Source organism: Rhinolophus hipposideros (assembly GCF_964194185.1).
Source record: "Rhinolophus hipposideros genome assembly, chromosome: 16".
Lineage (NCBI taxonomy): Eukaryota > Metazoa > Chordata > Mammalia > Chiroptera > Rhinolophidae > Rhinolophus > Rhinolophus hipposideros.
In genome coordinates, this window is record NC_138062.1 from 38,392,303 (window position 1) to 38,405,386 (window position 13,084).

General features: G+C 41.4%; 1 protein-coding gene across 1 annotated transcript in view; it reads left to right on the forward strand.

The window, feature by feature from the left end:
• LOC308509617 (uncharacterized protein) overlaps positions 1 to 13,084 on the forward strand; it is a 44,606-nt gene that overhangs the window by 10,472 nt on the left and 21,050 nt on the right. Inside the window, exon 2 of the mRNA XM_081077859.1 lies at positions 12,098 to 12,157. Within this exon, the coding sequence (XP_080933985.1) occupies positions 12,098 to 12,157 (60 nt within the window). The remainder of the gene's footprint in view (positions 1 to 12,097; positions 12,158 to 13,084) is intronic.

Genomic DNA, 13,084 nt, shown 5'->3' on the forward strand with positions numbered 1-13,084 from the left:
CTGCCAAGTGTCAAGCACAGCGACAATATGTATTTTTTCTATGTATCTGACAGCTGACGACTTTAAAGCCTTACCCCGCCTTCTTCGTCACGTGCCCCACATCTGTACAAGGTGATAAAAGAGCTTGGCTGCTCACTCCTTTCACACATTCCTGGTAGGTGTGTGTGTTGGTCCCCACTAGTCAACCAAACCTTGGGTGGTATCAGGGGCCCACCTGTCTCTGCAGGTTATATATTGCAATACACTTTGCTTATTTGTTCTATTGATAAATTCTCCAGATCTTTTCATATCAATAACTGTGTTGTAGTAAGATTTAGTAATAACAATATGAACAGCCTTGGAATCATCATCAAGATTCATAAATCGCCTGTGGGCAGTGGCGAGGGTTATCCTGATATTCCCGTCCCTGACTCATCTCTGCCCTGCCTATAGATGACCACTGTCCTGGTTCCTTATTCTTCATACCTTTGCCGTCGACTATTTTTCACCAAGCAGTGTTCTTTCTGTTTTGCCTCTTTTGACCTTTCAAGGAATGAGTATTAACAGAGTACCTTGAAAAGGTTTTCTGGTGGTTGCTTTGCCTCATTTGTTTCACACATGCTGTCATCTGAGGCTTCGGACCCGGTCTAGGCTTTGGGGTCAAACTTCCACCAGAGCCAAGTGCCCCTGAGACCGCAGGATTCTATAAAAAGTACCAGAGGAGTGGGGATGGGGGAGGGAAGGGTGACGTCTCCCCGCTGGAACTGATCAAAGATCAAACTGGAGCCAGATTCATCATTACCTATGGTGAGGTCACTTTTAAGTGTCTGTGTTTGTGAAGAAGGGTCACAGTTCCGTGCTTGGCGGCCTTATGGTTAAACGCAGTGTCCTTGGAGAGGATGGGTTCAGAGCCATTGCCAAGACAACGTTGGCTCAAAAAAGTGACCTCTGGCTTGCTGTCATTCAGGCCTTGCGATCTGTCCAATCAGGGGAGTCGCAGATAACAGGCATTGTGCTACGTGGATGAGGGCATGGGCGGCGTGTCCGTTGCTGCTAGTTGCTGCTCACTCCGCCGCCTCCAGATCAGCTTCTGTTTGCCCTCGAGGGCCACAAGTGACATTCCCACATTGCCTGCAGCTGTGATCTGCACTGGCCGTGGCTTGGGAGGGTGGACGACCAGGTACTCCCCCACCCCCAAACTGAGAAATGGTTTGTGTGCTGGGCGAGTATCAGGAGAAGGGGTGGGGAGGACGGGTCTGAACCAGTGGTGAGAGGATCAGGGCATTCCCCACCGCCACTCCGAGTCCGTGGGTGGCGCTGCACACAGCGACCCAGCGTCCTCCGTTCATCTGCGTGTCCCCCAGAATATGCGGTGAGCACGGGAAGTGTCATCAGGGGACAACTGTGACTTGGTCTCTGAGGTTCCTGTGTGGGAGAATGTGGTGTGGGAGTGGGGTGCGGTGGGGAGGGGGGGGTCTCCAGGCCCTCCTTTCTCCCCAGAGCATCTATTTTTTCCTGACTTTTCCAAATTTTTCGAAGCAGGGTCTCAAATCCACGACCCTGTCGCACCAGCCTAACTCCTTCTAGGGCTGGCAATAATGGCTAAATTTCTAGAACTTTTCCTGCATTCTCAAATGCCATCTTACCCTCTCCAGTTTATGGCATCCACGGTGAATTTCAAACTCTTCAGTAACTATTTGTCCTCCACGATGGATTTCAAACTTTGCAATATTTTAATTGTCTATCATTTCTCTACACAATCATAGATGATTTATTTAAAGATTTTTTCCCCTGTGAATATTTTACATGAGGAAAGCAAAGAATAACCACGTGGAACTACATTGTATATAAAATCTTGTGCCTTTACCCCCAAGACCTTCCCTGGTCACAGATGTCCTACGGGAAGTCCTTTGGGTGAAGGTTCCTCTTTGGAAACTGCTCGGTGATCTATCCCTTTATCACAGTTTCCCATCAGAACAGTCTCTCCTTGAGTTTACTACCTTTCTCTAAGTCTCCGTTTTTCAATAAATGTAGACTGTATTTAATGAATAGGTCTTGAGAGTATAAAGTATTTCCAAAGATGCTAATAAGATACAAATTTAAGAAAAAATATTCCTTGATTCCAGTCCATTTGTTAAAAATTTTTGTTTCCTTTCATTTCCCATGAATGGGTATAGTAACAGTCTGAGATCAGTTCTTTTCTTTTGGGTGATTTCAAATGCAGTATCAGGGCTTAGACTTGCAGCACCTAGAAGTATGTTCAGGTATGGTTGTTTTCCAGACAATTTTTTTGCCATGGAAATAATAATTAACTCACATTTATTTTCTGAAAGAAATAGATTTGTGGGTTTTCTTACTGAACTAGAAAAATGCCTTACATTTTTCTTCCTTCCCACATAAATACTGGGTTTGAGTGATCTTGTTGGATTGTTCAAGCACTGCAATTATCACTTTAGAAAAATCTATGGTGATCCAGAGTGGGAAGCTGAAGCCTGTGGTCAGTGACCCAGGCTAAGGCCCCTTGAGCTGCAAAGGGAAGTACTTGAAGGCCCAGTGGTTCTTCCTGGGGAGCTTCCCCTGCAGGTGTCCTACCTGCTCACACCCACAGTGAAGGGGCCTTCACACTAAGAGAAGCTGCAGCCCTGGAGCGCTGGGGGTGCACAAGCGATTGTGGGTGGGGCAGATGGGGCAGTGATGCCTTTTCTGAGGTTGTAACAGTGGTTCCCTTGAGCCTGTTTCTAGACATAGGTTTGAGCAGGGAATTCACAGTGTGGGTGTACTCAGTGATTTGAGTACATTCAGAAGGTCTGTGAAGGTAGGTAGTATTGTCTTTTAGACAAAGGATTTATGAATTTGGGATTTTTTTTGAGTCAGAACCTTAAACTGAATCTGGCCAAGAGTTTCCTCATTCTTGAGAATTGAGGCCTGAGAAAAGGAGGGTTTTCATTACACCCTGAGATGAGGTTGTGGGAGCTCCCAGAGTTCATTCCTGGGGCTACTCCTTCCCCCCGGAATGACCCACTTTAGGGATCGTATCCCAACAGAGGGAGTGTGGACTTCAAGCTTAGGAGTATGGATTTTTCTTCTGAAGCAGTCTGCTTATCTCTCCTGATTTGAATATTTGCACTCAAATATTGCATATTGCATCTCTGAACTCTAGTTTTCCTTAGCAGTTTGTGATATTATTTCCTGGGTGAGTTTAAGATTTTTAGTGCTTGGTATCAAAAGTGTTAATTGATTAGAAGATACAATAATAAGTGTTGATACAATAAGTGTTGAGCAAGAAATTCTGGAACCAGAGTATTTGTTCCTTTTAGGCAAGAGATCTTGAAAATATGAAGTGGGTGTATTTGAGTTATCAGATTTTTCTTTTCAGGTCAACTTTTGTATGTGCTTGTGCCTAGAGAGCTTTGAAAGTGATTTTTGCTAAGGCAAATTCATTCCTATTTTAATTGATAGGAAGAAAACTACTCAAAACTTACATGAGTCTTTGAAAATCCTAGTACATCTAGTGGATTAGGCCCAACTCCCTAGAGCATTCATTGTACAGTCATGGTCCTGTCATTTTGGCAATACTGTCCCCTTCAGATGCCACCTGCTTCACTTTTTGGACATATTTCAGTCAGGTCACCAGACAGTGTGCAAGTCCAGTCAGGTTTGGTGCCTACTTTAGGTGTGACACATGAATCCAAGAGTCAACTCCCTGGAATTCAGGGGCACATGGGTTATTCATCAGTACCTGAGAGGGGCCCTTTCAGGTGAGGCTGGAGCAAGTCTTTTTGGAGGTGTCTTTTCCAGTAAACAAATGTCCAGGTTGTAGCATGCGGTGTTCGGGCTTTTTGTCTCCTGGAGTGCTCTGTGGTAAGATTTCTCTACCAAAGAATGCTTATTTTCAATAGAAGCAATTAGGCCTTTACAGTATTGAAGTGTGTCTTCCTTTGTCAACTATGGATTGAAAGAAGCAGGAGCCAAGCACATGGGACGTTCTGTAATTATCTCGAAAGGTGAGAGTTTGAGTCCCAAAGGGGTAGACCTCAGATTTAAAAGGACTAGTAGCATTGCTTTTGGCTAAGACATCTGGAGGGTTTCTATAAATTTAGCCAGTCGAGTCTTAATAATGTTAGTGCATTCGACTAAACCTGAGGATTGAGAGTGGTAAGTGCTGTGAAAATGTTATAAGATCAGCACAGACTTGTTGAAGCACCTGACCTGTTAAAATGGGTTCCTGATCACGTTGGAGTTTAGGAGAGATTCTCCAGGTAGGCATAATATAATCTCTTCCAAAAATACATTAGCCACAGAAATGGCAATAGTCTGCCTACAAGAGAAAAAGCTTCTGTCTAGTGAGAACACATACCGTGTTTCCCGAAAATAAGACCTAGCCAGACTATCAGCTCTAATGCGTCTTTTGGAGCAAAAATTAATATAAGACCTGGTCTTATGTGGTGTAATACAATACAATATAATATAATGTAATATAATACCAGGTCTTATGTTAATTTTTTCTCCAAAAGATGCATTAGAGCTGATGGTATGGGGAAACACAGTACATATCATGACTAAAATGTATTTGTATCCATGAGATGGGGGAAGCTGTATGAAATCTATTTGCCATGCCTCAAATTTTCTGTTAGGCAATTTGAAATGTCCAGGGGCAGTGCAAACAGGCTTCCCTGGGTTGTACTTTGGACAGGTGGGTCACTTAAAGTGGGTGCTTTCTACTACCTTATTAATATTTCCCACCAATGTTGATTCATGAATGCTATCATTTTGTCAGTGGACCAGTGGTTTAATGCATGTACAGTGGTCAGGAGTGGAAATATTAGAGTCTCTGGTAGGACTAGGTTGTTATTTGTTCTCTCTTTTTATGATATCAACAGTTCTTGGATTTCCAATCTTGTTTTTCCCTTTCAGAGGCTAATTGTTGGGTTTCTCTGACCAGTTTTTCTAAGTTATCAGTTGTGGAAATACATTTTTGGACCATGACAGAGGTTTGACTATTGTTGGTTCCTTTAAGGACAGCTTTCCTTGTAAGAATGTCAGCAAACTAATTTCCCTTAGCTTCCACTTGGCAATTATCAGTTCTGTGTATCTGTGAGTGTGTGTCTGTTTTGTTCACTTATTTTGTTTTTCAGATTCCACATATAAGTGAAGTCATGTGGTATTTGTCTTCTCTGTCTGACTTTTTCACTTAGCATAATACCCTCCAGGTCCATCCATGTTGTTGCAAATGGTACAATTTCATTCTTTTCTATGGCCAAGTAATATTCCATTGTGTATATGTACACTTCTTCATTTATCTATTGATGGACACGTATGTTGCTTCCACATCTTAGCTACTGTAAATAATGCTGCAATGAACGTAGGGATGCATATATCTTTTTGAATTAGTGTTTTGAATTTCTTCGGATAAACACCCAGAAGTGGGATTGCTGGGTCTTATGGTAGTTCCATTTTTAATTTTTGGAGGAATCTCCATATTGTTTTCCATAGTGGCTGCCCAAATTACAATCCCACCAACAGTACATGAGGCTTCCCTTTTTTCCACATCCTCACCAACACTTGTTTGTTGATTTATTGATGATGGCCATTCTGACAGGTAGGAGGTGATAGCTCATTGTGGTTTTAATGTGCATTTCTTTGATGATTAGTGACCTTGAGTATCCTTTCATATGTCTATTGGCCATCTGTGTGTCCTCATTGGAGAAATGTCTGTTCAGGTCCTCTGCCCATTTTTAAATGGGATTGCTTGTTTTTTTTGTGTGTTAACTTGTGTGAGTTCTTTATAAATTTTGGATATTAACCCCTTTCGGATGTATCATTGGTGACTATCTACTTCCAGTCAGTAGGTTGTCTTTTTGTTTTGTTGATGGTTCCTTTGCTGTGCAAAATGTTTTTAGTTTGACGTAATCACATTGTTTATTTTTCCTTTTGTTTCCCTTGCCAGAAGAAACATATCAAAAAAAGAAAAAAAAGATACTGCTAAGAGTAATGTCAAAGAGTTTGTTGCCTATGTTTTCTTCTAGGAGTTTTATAGTTTCAGGTCTTACATTTATGTGCTTAACCCATTTTGAGTTTATACTTGTATATGGTAAAAGAAAGTGGTCTGGTTTTTTCTTCCTCTCTTTCTTTCTTTCTTTTTTTCTTTTTTTTTCTTTTTTGCATGTGTCTATCCAGTTTTCCCAACATCACTTATCAGGTTCATCAAACTTTTGTTAATAATCCTGAATTTTGTTCCAGTCAACAGGCTTCAGAAAGCCTCCTGTAATTGCTCATTGGAGTTCTCCAGAAAGTGTTTTAGTATTTTGCCAAAAGTTAGGGGTTTGTTTTTCTAAATCCTTTCATGGATGTTATCTTCGCACAAGCTTCATCTATCTAGTGTTTGGCTTAACCCTCACCAACAAGCATGTAGACTGATATAAATCTGAGAAACCAGATTGTTGAGTTTGAATAACTATGTCAAATTCTTCAGCAAATGTATGGGAGTCTTCAGTTACTTTAGGAAATCTTTCAGCTATGACTCAAAATTCGGCCTTACTCTGGGGAACTTAGGAAAGTTGAGGTTTGTTAGGTTCCTCAGAAGACTTAATTTCAAAAGGGCAGGTACTGATAGGTTTAGAAGAGGAGTGAATGGGGAGAGGTTTGAAGGAGGGAAAAGATGGCAGCAGAGGTGAAACCTGAAAAGAAAAGGAATCCAGGAAGAAAAACAAGATGGTACTGGTGGCAGAGACTGAGACAAAGCAGCCAAAGGAGAGATACAAAATGGCACTGAAGAGGAACTAGAGGCTTCAGAAACCATTTTTTTCTTTAAATGTTTGTTTTCCTCAGTTAATATTAAATTTTTATTTTGCAAAAGGTAATTTTAGTTTGCTGGTAACATTTGGAAGCTTTGAAATGTCTATCGAAATAGGTATTCCATTCAGTTTTGCCAGTTTCAGAGCTATGATTGTCAAATTCGGTTTTAAGAAAAGTAAGTTTGGGATTTCAATAGTTCCCCTTAATGAGCTTTGGTATTCTAAATTACTTTTGATCAAATCAGTCCATTTAGTTTAAAATGTGCATGAGGAGAGACCACAGGTTTTAAACATAAAATCAGCTGCAGTCCCTGTAGGGGGGTTGTCCTTAATTTATTTAGATAACTGGGATCCTGTTTGTGAGAGGTTTTTATTAAGAGCAAAAAGTCCAAACAGTCTGCAGGCCAAATACCAATACCTTTCCCATGGGAACTGTCTTATCCCAATGGAGTCCAAAGGACGAATAACGCAATTCTAGAGGAACAACCTGGTCCTGAAGGAGTCAGGCTGAAGTGGCAAAGGAATACTCACAGACAAGTAAGGCCTTAACCAGAAAAGGACAGTCTTAAATTAGATCTTCAATAATCTCTAGTACTTCAAAACACAAAGCAGGAGCTTAGATCCAAGAGAAAACTTACCTTCAAAATTCAGACTTGGTGAGAAAGCAGTGGGCTCAAAGGGGTTTGTGGCATCGTGCCTGTTTGTTCACCAGCCTTGGAGTTATCAGGGGTCTTCCCTGGACGCCCACCAAATACTATGTTGACCTTAAGCAAAAAGTCAGCCAGATATTTTTTACATAAAATGGGTTTATTTGGGAACAACAAAGAATTGCAATTCAGAACAGGCAACCATGGTGAGCCACATTCAAGTCTGCTAAAACAATGGAGATGAAATTTATAGGGGAGAAGAGAAAGTTAGGAGGGGGATTATAAAGAGTTCTTCCTGTTGGGCTTTTCAATCCATGCAGGGTGCAAGCTCCCCCTATAGGCCCTCCGGATTCCAGTTTTGGTTGAGGTCTACTTTATTGATTTTCACATAAATTACTCAGTTTATTTTAAATAACAATACATGCTAAGGTTGGCAAAAATCTGTAAGTCGACTAATTGCTGGAACACCCCCTCCGGTGCTTTTGTTTCAGCCATCCCCAATAACCAGTGTTGAATTTCTTGAGAATCCTATTATTTGTTTCTTTATATAAAAAGAAGCAATTGAAAATGCATATTTTTCTTACTCACCTTTGTCTTGCAATGAGCAGTTGGACCCCACACTTTTTATCTGATGGCTTACCGCTGAAGCTTCACTCCTCTTCCCCTTGTGCCCCCACTTGAACAAGCTGATGAGAAAGTCTGAATGTTCTTTCCTCTAGAGATGGCAGGAGATTCAAATCAAACAAACCCTGTCCTTGGGCAAGAATTTTTGTCCCAGTCCCACCCCCAATCACAATGGACACCCAGGCCGGTCTCCTTTCCTTGTTCTCTCACGCCATTTCAGAGCTGCTTGAGAGGCCGCCCTGCCCTTCAGAGACCTCAATTATGTAAGTCCTAAGCTTTTTCCTACACTTGGTATGTGTGTGGTGGTGGGGAGGAGAGGGCACCATCATTCTCAATATGGCAATCATACCTCTGCAGTTGTCTCAACGTGACCACCTACCTGGGTCTGTCTTCTCTTGCTCTGACTTGCTCACCCGCTCTGCTGCTGATGGCCGCACTGTGGGCTACTGGGTGCTGGGGAGCTGGTGCTGTGAGCTGTGCTGCCCCGTGGGGCAGTGTTGACCCCACCAAACCCCAGTTCTATGAGCAATCAACCAGAGTGGGCAGTTTCGAGAATTTCCAGGCATTTGGGAGCAGACGTATGGGATTGGAGCCCTCCTTAAAGTGATCCGGGGTGGATGTCTTTGCTGGGATTTCTCTGTGTGTTAGAGTGAAGCTGTGACAGCGGCTGGGTTGGCCCCAACATATAGAGATTGTATAGGTGGGAAAGGGGGACTATAGCCTGTGCAAGAGGTGGGCCCATTGGCTGGTAGCTCCTGAAAGAGCAGGTATTTAACAAGAGAAAAAGAATGGGGGAGGGTGGGTGGGTGAGTGAGGCTACCATTGGAAATCCCACTGAGCCCACACTCCTAATACCAGAGGGCTCCCCAGGACCCTTAAGTGCCTGTGCTGTTGCTGCCCCTGCCTCTACTGCAGCCCAGATCCTGACCCTTGGGGTTAGGGAGACAAAGACCATGGCCTCACTGGGGCACAGCCAAGGGATTAGTTCAAAGTCATCTTAAACCTGGAGTCCTTAAACTATAAAGCAATGGAGAGGACCCAATGATGGCACTCTTTCGGCTCTGTAGAGGGGGAAAAATACCAGGGTATTTATTTATAAATTTTATAATTTACAAAAAATTAATAAATGCACAGGAACACCCCTTTCCCTGAAGTATACTTAGTCACCAAAAATATGTAACAGCGAAAGAAAGCAGGGAGAAAACAAAAAATACTGAAAAAGAGGTCAACAGTTGGATCCAATGGAAATGCAAAATATACCAAAAGAAGTTACACAACAAAAAAGATGAAAGGAAAAATTAAATTTAAAACTGTAAAAAAAGAACCTATATGAAAGGGAACTACTTGTCTTTTGGACCTCTACGACATAGGTCCTGAATTAATGTTATCCCCTGATATAATTCACAAACCTCCATGCGAATAATCAGTATTAGGACTCATATTTCATATACGTGGGATCCTACTAAATTTAAGCAAGGTACCCACGATAATGTTAGAGGAGTTACTGAATATAATATAGAGGAGAAATAGAGATCTTTTACAATAACCATGAGAACTATGGTCTTACATAAATTCCCCATGATCATAGCACCCATTGTCTTAAAATATCCCACATTGAGCAGCAATGGTCTGAACAAATGAATTATAAAAATAAATTTTAATTTAGCCTTTGGCATATTCAAATTACATTGACAACATGGGACCACGCAGTCTTTACCCCCCAGTTAATTACTTCATATGACCCCATGTAAATCGAACAGGACCTTGAAGGATTGAAAACCATTGAACAATATCTATTTAATAAAGAAGTGATTATCTTCTCTGCTTCTCCTCATAATAGCTGAATTTGTCCTGATCTTAAACGTGGAAAGAATAAATGACACCTCACACTGGAATACCACAACTTCTGGGCTGTAGTCGCAGCGAATTAGCCCGTATTCCCAGTCCCCAACATTATGGAAATTACTGCCTCCATCCACTCAGCAACTGATACACATTCTGATCTCATAGATTTAAGTAAGTCTGGTCTTCTCAGTGCCTATGTCAGCAACCTCTCAGCTGCAGTTGGCCTTCACCTCTGAAGGGACAGGACACACCTTTACCTGGTTCCCCTCAGAGAACCTCAGCACCATTACCACCACTCACAGTCTCTGCAGACAGGAGCTGAACTGTATCCATCTTGCTCCAGGAGCACAAGTATGACATTAAACTAATGACATCATCCTCTGAGGGTATTTTATCCTCCTGTGAGGACCCTCAGAGAACATAAAAAATATTGACAAAAAGAGCTTGTCAAAAGGTGAGAGGCCATTGCTACGTAAATGAGGTGAGACCCTGGCACCTTGTTTAAATTCCTAAAAAGTAGTTGGTAATCTGGGTCTTGCTCCATCCTTGACCTGGTGAAGAAATAGCTATTGTCCCTCTCAGCACCCATGACACTGTCTAGATTCTTTTGGTGTTCTGGAGGCAATATATCCCTTACACATTGAATGTGACTCCATTTATGTTTTTACTTGCAAACTGGCCCACCTTGAATTGGTACGGCTACAACAAAACAACAAGGCCCGACTTGGTCAAATTGCCATGCAACAAGCACTCCCATTAGTGCCATCAGATACTTTCACAATAGAGGCTTCAGGGACCTTCTGGAGTTACCCATGATGACCTTAAGTTCTCCATAGGCTTCTGATGCAAGAAACTGCCCTAGGCTCCAAACTGCATGCCATTAGAGCTGCAGTTGCCATTGCTTATAGGGCTTTCCTAAAAGTAGCCCTGAGCATGTGACCCCTTAGGAAGCTACCCATTATGCCTTGGGACCTGTAACTCAGCTCAGCTATTGAGACCCCTTGAAACAAGATATAGCTAAACCTGGGCCCTCGGGCATATTCTACCTGCAGAAGCTGGTGGCCTCCCCTCTCCTCAGTCCCTTGACAGGTGCCGTGGAGCTCGAAGAGGTCACCCTGTCCCAGACCCCGAGGCTCCCTGGAGAGCTCCTTAGGATTCCCTGAGTGAAAAGCAATGAGACTTTATAGACTTTAGGGTCGATATCACCTCTTTAGTACATGATGGAGTTCAGGCAGAGTTGCTGCTTTTGTCCTTTAATTGGAACATCCTTTTAAAAGATATGACTTGGGTCCACAGGACTGACCAAACATCAGGCAGTCATCTTAGCAGTGACCAGCAATTGGCTTTGTCACCTGTGTTTCCAGACTTTGATCATTGTCTAAGAGTTGTCCTTTTGTGGTAAAAGATTTCTGGGACTACCTTGCCTCACAGTTGTCCATAATACAAATCAAGGTAACACCTGTCTCTATGTGTATACTAAGGCCACAATACAAGGCCTCACTAGGACACTTACATTAGTTTTGATTTCTTTGAATTATGTAATGTCTGGGCTTTGGCAATATAAAATGACAAGTGTCCACTTTTCTGTATCATATAGAATACTTTCATTGCCCTAAAAATCTTCTGTACTCCACCTGTCATTCATTCTTCCCTTCCACCCCCAATCTCTGGCAACTGAAGATCTTTCACTACCTCATAGTTTTGTCCTTACCAGAACTTTCCTTAGACTTTCAGGACAGTTTGACTAGAACTGGTAAGAGGGCACATCATTGTCTTCTTCCTGATCTGACCAAGAAAGTACCCAGTTTCTCAACATTATGTTGTTATTAACTGCATGTTCCTTATAATGGTCTTTCTCAAAAAGAGGAAGTTCCCCTCTGTTCCTAGTTTGCTATCATAAATAGGTTTTGGATTTTTAAAAATGCTTTCACACTTTCATTTTCTCCCCTTTAATTCCTGATATGAATAATTTCTGTCTTTTTTACTCTCAGCTTGCATATAGACCGTTCTCAATTTCATTAATCTTTTCAAAGAACCAGTTTGGGGTTGTGTTGATTTTTCTCAATTGATTTACAGTAATTTTGTTTATTTTTCCTCTAATTTTTATTATTTCTCTTCTTGTGCTTGCTTTGGGTTTAATTTGCTCTTCTTTTTTTAGTTTCATAAGCTAGAGGCTTAGATCATTGATCACAGATCTCTTTTTTTCAGGTGTATGTCTTCAATGCATTTCCCTCTCAGCACTGGTTTTGCTGCATCCTACAAATTTTGGTAAATTGTGTTTTCCTTTTGTTTATTTCAAAATGATGTGATTGTTCTTGAGATTCTACTTTGATCCGTGAGTTATTTGGAGTGTGTTGTTTAATCTCCAAGCATTTGAGGGTTTCCCAATATCTTTCTGTTACTGATTTCTAGGTCAATGCCTTTGTGGCTTGAGAGCATATTCGGTATGATTTCTATATTTTCAAACGTGTCAAGGTGTGTTATGTCCCAGAATGTGTTCTAGCTTCATGAATTTTCAGTGTGGACTTAAAAAGAATGTGTATTCTGCTGTTGTTTGATGAAGTATTCATGGTTTTCAATTAAATCCATTTGTTTGATGCAACTGTTCAACTGCGGCTTTTCTGATTTTCTTCCTGCTGAACTCGTAACTATTAATAGAGGGTGTTGAAGTCTGCAGTATGATAGTGGATTCATCTGTTTCTCCTTGCAGTTCTAGCCATTCCCCCTCGTGCATTTTCCCACTGTGTTGTTATGCACATAAGCATGAGGAGTGCTATGTCTCCTTGGGTACTTGACCCCTTTATCATTCTGTAAAGCCTCTCTTTATCCCTGTGCTTTGTCTGAAATTACTAGATATGCCAGATAACTTTCAATGTTAACATGGTATACTTTTTCTATCCCTAATCTTAATCTGTCTTTACTGTTCACGTGGCTTTATTACAGACAACATGTAATTGGGTGTTGTTTTTTATCCACTATGATAGTATCTGTTTTTCAATTGTTGTGTTTAGAACATTGACTTTTAAAGTAGTTATTGATACAGTTGGATTAACATATGCCATAATTTTGGGGGGTTGTTTATTTCGTGCTTTTGTTGTTTCCCACTTGTCTTCCACCTTTTTTCTGGCTTCTCTGGCTTTGAGCATTTTACCTGATTTCATTTTTTTCTCCTCCCTTAGTATAACAATTATACTT